Source organism: Phoxinus phoxinus, assembly GCF_949152265.1.
Source record: "Phoxinus phoxinus genome assembly, chromosome: 13".
Classification (NCBI taxonomy): domain Eukaryota; kingdom Metazoa; phylum Chordata; class Actinopteri; order Cypriniformes; family Leuciscidae; genus Phoxinus; species Phoxinus phoxinus.
In genome coordinates this window covers 19,412,472-19,419,409 of record NC_136888.1, presented here as the reverse complement: position 1 = coordinate 19,419,409, position 6,938 = coordinate 19,412,472, and the positions used below count along the sequence as shown (strand labels likewise).

Genomic DNA, 6,938 nt, shown 5'->3' with positions numbered 1-6,938 from the left:
GAGCGCGTGCTCGTGCACGTCATTGTGGCGTTATAAATGCGCAGACTTTGTGTGCGCATTTCTCATTATAAAATTGTTGCTGCTTGATTTTACACAATTGTTTGGTTTGGTTTTTAGAGTGGTTATTTCATTTCCTATGTTGTATTTTCACGTTTAAAGTGTAATTCGTAAGTCAGAACTGAGGGTACCTACCCCCAAACGTTGATGAAAACATTATGAATGTCAAATATGGTAGGCCTACACTATTATGCTAGATGTTTTGATCACTTTCTTATTGTTAGTAGATCTTGAGACTGTGCCATAAAAACTGTGCGTATTAATTCCTGCTTGAGGATATTAAAATGGCCTTTTTCAGTTTGTGTATTTGAATGTATTCATGTAAAACTTCCCAATAAATAAAACTAAGTTTAGGCCTATGCCAAAATTATCTAGGCTATAGGCTACTTTTGTAATATAATGTATAATGTTTGTTTTTAAAAAAAGAAGAAGAAGAAGGTGGAAACACATGGTGACACATACCAAAACACTTTATTCACATATGATTAAAATTATTCACAATTACATTAAGTGCAAGAAATACTAAACACATTTATCAATGCACATTTCATAATGGAGACCCATGAACCCGGTAACAAGTCATTCACAAATCCAGTCCAAAATCACAAATCAATTACAATAATAATATCCATCATAATAAACATTCTCAGACCAGCATTCACATTCTGTTCCTTTTCTGAAAACTTATAGTTCGGTCTCTAGTCTGTCTAGACATTTCCCCAGTAGATCAAACGGTCATGGACATTTTTGAAATGCTGTCACAAGTATAGAAAATAAATTTAAATAATATTAAATAAAAACACTGAACGAGCAAACAAACATCCAACCACTCACACATGTTCATCTTGTGCCACTCCCTCAAGATTCTTTTTCTCTCAAAATCAAGTGAGAAAACAATATTTACAAATAACCTCATCAATATTTCAGACGCTCTATTGCCAGCAATTAGCGTCGTGATCATTACGTAAATTGAAAAGTACTGTTCAGAAAGAAAGAAAGAAAGAAAGAAAGAAAGAAAGCATTCAAAACAAAAGTTGTTCATCTGGCTTTGGTGCTTCCTCTTCATTAAAGTTATTCAGTATGTTTTTCACACCTTTTTGCCATGAAAGCAGAGTCTCCATTGGTGTCTTTCCATCCTGTAAATGACAGATCATTTTAAGGATATATCCATTAAAAATATACCAATTCAAACATATCTATTTGTACAACTAAGACTTCCAAGGAATACAGTATGAGAACATTCTTTCATTGTTCTTTTATCATTTGCGCTGTCATCTTTTTTTGCATAATCTTGCTTCTTAAATGTGATATTGTGAAGACTCAGCAAGAGTTTATGCATTAAACATAATCCTGTAGTGACTCAATCTGTCTCTAGAGGGCACCATGTAACCTTCAACTCATACAGTAAAGATTGTACCCTGATTGAACTTACGTTGTTTTTGGCATTTAGACTGGCTCCGTACATCATCAGCAATTTTATCATTTTAAATCTATTTATCCTCACTGCGTCGTGCATTGGTGTGTCTCCATCCTACACAAGCACAAAACATTGGCATTAGAGAAGAAAGCAACATGTGGGACAATGCATTACTATAATGTTATAAATGTGCTATTTAATTTTTTTTTTTTTTTAAGTAACTTTTCCTCAAGACCATAGTGTCATGTTAACATTATATATTAAAAATACCATATTAAAGTGTCCCTATTATGCTATTTTAAAGGTTCCTAATTTTGTTTTGTAGGTCTCATACAATAGGGTTACATGCATCCTCATAATATACGTTGCATTTTATATGCATCGTAAATGCATTCTGTCTCTTTCCGCGAGCCTACTCTGTTCTGATTGGTCAGACAGTCAAGTCTGTTGTGATTGGTCTACCACTTACAGTGCGTGTTGGAAACCAAACGCCTATTAGCTCCGGATCTGCCTCAGCACTTGTACACACCGTGATAAAAACAGTAACAATGGAGTTGGTTTTACCATATCAATTTGAGCCTGAGTCTTCAACCTTTCGAAGTACATGCAAAGTGGATTTGCAGAGCTAAAAAAACAGCGTCTATTGATATGTCGACAACACAAACCAAACTCTTCCAGGCCTCAGCTACAACTACAGTGTTTGAGGGTGGGTCAAAGTAAGCATGATTCGCAGGTAGCCAATGATGACCATATGCAAATATATGCAAATGTATTACATTGTTACTTAGGTTTGTAACTGGAAGGCTTGTTTCGGCTGTTCAGAATCGATTCTTTCTTTTAGGAGACATTAACTTCATTGTGCACTTTGATCTTTAAAACTTTGCAGGCCTTTTACACTCACAAACAGCTATATTACACACTGCATGAAAGGTAATGTGTGAAAAAGCCTAATAGTGGCACTTTAAAGCTTCTGAATGTTATGGAAATAATGTGCAAAAATAATTCTTACCCTGTCTTTAGCATTGACATCCGCTCCACAGTGAATGAGATGCTCAGCACAGTCGTAATGTCCCGTCCGAACTGCAACATGGAGGGGAGTGCTGCATAGCTGAAGATACACAAGAAGAGTTTTAGTTAGTGTAAAAACTACAGTGCAGAGGCGCAAATTGAAAACTTTAAGCACAAGAAGGATACAAAATGCTTTATCATTGCTTGCTACAGAAACATTAGCATGTAAAGCGAATGATTTGTGAATGTTATTATCACTGTCCAAAGACCATCTGGTGTCATATGCTCACAGAAGCTTTATAACTACCTTGTCTCTAGTGTTGAATTTGGCTCCTTTATTTAGAAGCAGCTCCAGAGCATGCAGGCTTCCACCTCTACAGGCCCAGTGCACAGCTGAGGCATCCAGCTATGATTATGATAAAAATAATGCATCTCAGAATGATAATATAAAATAAATGTGAGGAAATAATCTCGTAGCACTGGTGTAGAAGTCACATCAGCCATCTGTGCTACCTTGTCTTTTTGATCCATGGATGCTCCACTCTCCAGGAGCTTCTGCATGATCTCTGTGTGACCTTGTGCACTGGCTTTATGCAGAGCTGAGCGTTTAAACTGAGAGAGAACAAGTGAGAGTCAGTGTTGTTACTGTTAATTACAAATACTACACATACAACTAATTGAAATAAAGAGGGAAAATATAAAATATAAATATCAGGTAAAAATTACTAAAACTGAAATAAATTTTTAATTAAAAAATTTAAAATTTAAAATAAATTAAATCTGAATAGAAATACAGTCTACCCCAAAAAATATTCACACACCAGATATCATTTATTTATATATTTTTTTACTAGTGGGTGCAGGACACTATAGTTAATTTATGTAAGTGTGGATAGCAAAATAAAGTAAACTGTGACATATTATACCCAAAAAGTCTTCATACAGACCATGCAGTAAAATGTATAAAGACACTTAGACCCGACCATGTTTTGTGACACCTTTGTACACCACAGACTGAACAAAGTTAAGCATTGCTTGGTAATTGGTTGACCTAAATTATTATTATTTAATTGTGTACTTAAATTTAACAGCTGAAAGCTGACAGCTATTCAACCTAATTCCTTTGTGAGACATTAACAGAAGGATGGCCAAAACCAGTGAAATATCAACTGATTTGATAACTCTGAGTTTTTGTCATATTACTATAGATATATGTACTAAAATAACACTGGTAAGGGTTTAATGTGTATGAACACGCAGCACAACTGAAGGAAAGTGTGAGATGTGTGTGTGAGAGTTTTTGTGTTACACACTCACATGATCACAGGCATTAGGGTCTCCACCATCTGATAAATATTTCTCAACAACAAGTATTTTTTTCTCTGTGACAGCCTTTAGGAACAAAGCCTGGTCCACTGTCTCAGGCTGAAAAAATGTTAGCCAATAATTACACCTCAAATCTGTACATATTTGGGGTTTTAAAATGATATAGCAGTATTTGTAGTATATTGTGGAAAGAGTTCCTTACCAAGATGTCAGGCTCTGGCTGTTTCTTTAGCACTTGAATCTTCCTTTCCTTTCTCCTCTTCCTCAACTCCAAAATGTTAAAGAGGTCTTCTACAGTTTCTAGTTTTAACTGTCCTGACCGGTCAACCTAGAAAAAGAAAAAGACGGATGGTTTTTCATTATGCTACTGTCCGAAAATGTAAAGCCATGTTTTATGAAGTTGTAGGCCTATTCATTCTCACATTGAGTTTGAGCTTCTCTTCGCTCAGTTTGATGTCTTTCTGGGAGGTGTCATTCAGGTCCTGTTGTGTCTGAAGACCATCCTGTTTCTCCTGAATGATGCTGGTCTCATATTCCCCTGCAGCGAACGCCTCTGCACAGGCACCTCCTGCCACCTTTCCCTCACCTCTCTTCCCAGTGACCTGTGATTAGATGTGACACCCATAAGTCTTGGATTTTGTATGCGTATGAATGGAAGTCAATGGAGCACAAGCATCTGTGTCTAGAGTGACCACAGCTTTTTAGCAAGGATTGAACAGCTTCCAGAGAAAGAACAAGTGTGTAGTTTAAAGTAGATGTAATTTGATTTAGTGATTGGGTGGGGTGAAGAGAGAGTTCAGCTGTTTTGAGAACCTAAACAAAATTACACACATTTCTGTTGTTTAAAATAGGAAGGCAGGGCAATGCAGTTGGCTTATTCTAGACATCCTGGAACCTTCTTAATCGCTAACAGATATTTAATAACACCACATCACTCCCTCCCCCATTCTTTCTTTTTTTTTCATTTCTGACTTTCTCTTCTCTTATTTTCTTAAATGTATGTTCTGTTTCTTATATATTCTTTATTTCTTCCCTTTTTCTGAGAATATGTAAGCTCAAACGTTTACTTTTCTCTGTCTCTCTTATTTTTTTAATTCATTTTCTTTTTATTCATATTAATTTTCTACTTTCTTCCTCTTGTGTACTTTCTTTAATTTAATTAATTTGTCTTCATTAATTATAATTTCTTCCTTTCTTTCAACAATACAATTGTAGCAATTGTGAGCAGTGTTATAATATTTATTAATACTACATATTACATTTTTAATTCGCTTTTATTTTTAGTATTCATTTTAGTTTAAGTTTGAATAATTTTGTTATCTTTTTGTTTAATATAAATGTATCTTTATATTTATTTCCATTTGCAGTTTCTTTTGTCTTTCCTACAAGAATATGTAAGCATACACACACACACACATATACACACACACACACACACATATATATACATTACACACACAAACACAAATTATTGTGTGGGCGTGCTTTCTATCTATTTTTTTCTCTTTAAAAAATATGACACGTATTTTCATTGGATATTTGCATTTCTTTAGCAAAATAATTTCTATCCATATAAATTTTGTTCGTTAAATTGAAGTTAGTTCATAACATGCACAAGTAGGCCTAATTCAGGGAACCTGTTACCACAACTTAAACAAATGCAAGGCTGCAATTTAAAAACGTATTCATTTAATTAAACATTTAAAGTTGCAAACATTATTTTGTTGAGTTCTGTTGACAAAATGTATATCATTAACATAATATTGTAATTTAAATGAAACATTTTGCATTAAATTATTTTTTAAATTAAGCTACTTAAATTAAGTAACTTAATAATGAAATTGTCTTGATAACTTTGAAAATTGGGTATAGTGGAGTTCTAGTTCCCAGCATGCTTTGCAAAGGACTGGATAAGGAGAATCATTTAAAAAAGGGGAAAGACCAGTTGGTGTTTAATGCTGTCATTTGTTTAATTGGAAATTATTAAGTTATTCTAACGAACTCAATATAGTTTGTTGGTTTAACTTAATTTAATTCATAACTCAAAAAAAGAAAGAAAAGGAGATGCAAACTGTTGAGCCAACACTTTTAGAGTGTCAACAACATAAGGACGAGAACGCGCTGCATGCATCACCACAAAACTTACCAGCTCTTCAACGCGCAGCAGTCCCATGTCTGTGATCTGGAGTTTGTGTCTTCAGCTCTCGGTTGTGAGTTTTGCTGTAAGGCTGCCTTAGTGGTGGGCGATAGTTCTCTTTTGTGGTAGCCTAAATTAGAGTCCCAAAGCAATCGGTGTTGCCTGCTCAGCTCTCTGATGGTATGTGTATCTCCTCTCCATCACCACCTATATATATGGTTCCAGACTCTGGAGCGGACCATAAAAAAGTTTGATCATATCCCTTACTTTCTCTCCTGCTCTTTCACCGCCCACAAAATTCCAATGACACCTTCATTCATCCTTCCCGAACCTCTGATGAATCTCGCGCGCACGATGACTGCACGAGCCAGGAACGCGCGGCTTCCGTTCTGGTATGGATGGCGCGCACGCCGGGTAACAGCTCTAGACCTGACCTGCGACCTGACACGTGTGCAACAGGAGCACAACGGCATGACTGCATAGTCTATTCCGCTCGTGAGAAAAGCAATAAAGCAGTGTGTGACGTGGCCTTTTTGTCAATCAATAGTAAGGGAGACTTGTTGAACCTGCTGCTCCAATTAATATTTCTCAGGGTAGGTCTATTTTTTAATTCAGCTTCTGTAAGGCGCATATGGTAACGTCTTGCCGGATATTTCCGGCGTTGCCCCGGATAAAAAGACAGAAAATGGTGTCACACTACATGGGGTAAGTTGTCACAAATGGTAACCATTAGGCTGCTACACTGTCTATTGAAGGCGTTTCAGTTCAATTTAAAGATTAATTATAGCCTAATTACAAATTACAAAATTATTTTCATTTAAAAATGATAACACAAATATATCATCTTTTTGGTCAAGATAATATACAGTATGACAAAGATGCAATAACTTCTAGCCCCAGTCACCCCCATAGTATACCTATAATAGTATAGTATAGTATAATTAGTACAGTACAGTATACAATTTCTTTGTATGTTTTGTTTGTGATGATTAC

The 6,938-nt window shown here is 35.5% G+C and overlaps 1 protein-coding gene across 3 annotated transcripts; it reads right to left on the bottom strand.

The window, feature by feature from the left end:
- Nucleotides 1–495: 495 nt before the first annotated feature.
- Nucleotides 496–6,608, bottom strand: ankrd1a (ankyrin repeat domain 1a (cardiac muscle)). Of its 3 annotated transcripts, none has more exons than XM_079632234.1 (10): nucleotides 6,277–6,602; nucleotides 5,955–6,173; nucleotides 4,231–4,410; nucleotides 4,011–4,136; nucleotides 3,800–3,907; nucleotides 2,996–3,094; nucleotides 2,790–2,888; nucleotides 2,484–2,582; nucleotides 1,490–1,588; nucleotides 496–1,193 (listed from the first exon to the last, which is right to left on the bottom strand). In XM_079632234.1, exons 2-10 carry the CDS (start codon nucleotides 5,979–5,981, stop codon nucleotides 1,080–1,082), a joined length of 951 nt encoding a protein of 316 aa, XP_079488360.1. In that variant the 5' UTR covers nucleotides 5,982–6,173; nucleotides 6,277–6,602; the 3' UTR covers nucleotides 496–1,079. The 3 variants fall into 3 exon arrangements, with proteins under 3 accessions (XP_079488360.1, XP_079488361.1, XP_079488359.1); XM_079632235.1 differs by having other exon boundaries at nucleotides 505–1,193; nucleotides 6,256–6,608; XM_079632233.1 differs by having other exon boundaries at nucleotides 505–1,193; nucleotides 5,955–6,604.
- Nucleotides 6,609–6,938: the final 330 nt, after the last annotated feature.

Bases quoted from the DNA above. Each gene is read 5' to 3' on its own strand.
- ankrd1a (XM_079632235.1), bottom strand. From the start codon at position 5,981: ATGGGACTGCTGCGCGTTGAAGAGCTG. The intron at 3,095-3,799 runs GTGAGTGTGTAA...GTTCTCTCTCAG, and splicing joins ACCCTAATGCCTGTGATCAT to TTTAAACGCTCAGCTCTGCA. The intron at 2,583-2,789 runs GTAGTTATAAAG...GTGTATCTTCAG, and splicing joins AATTCAACACTAGAGACAAG to CTATGCAGCACTCCCCTCCA.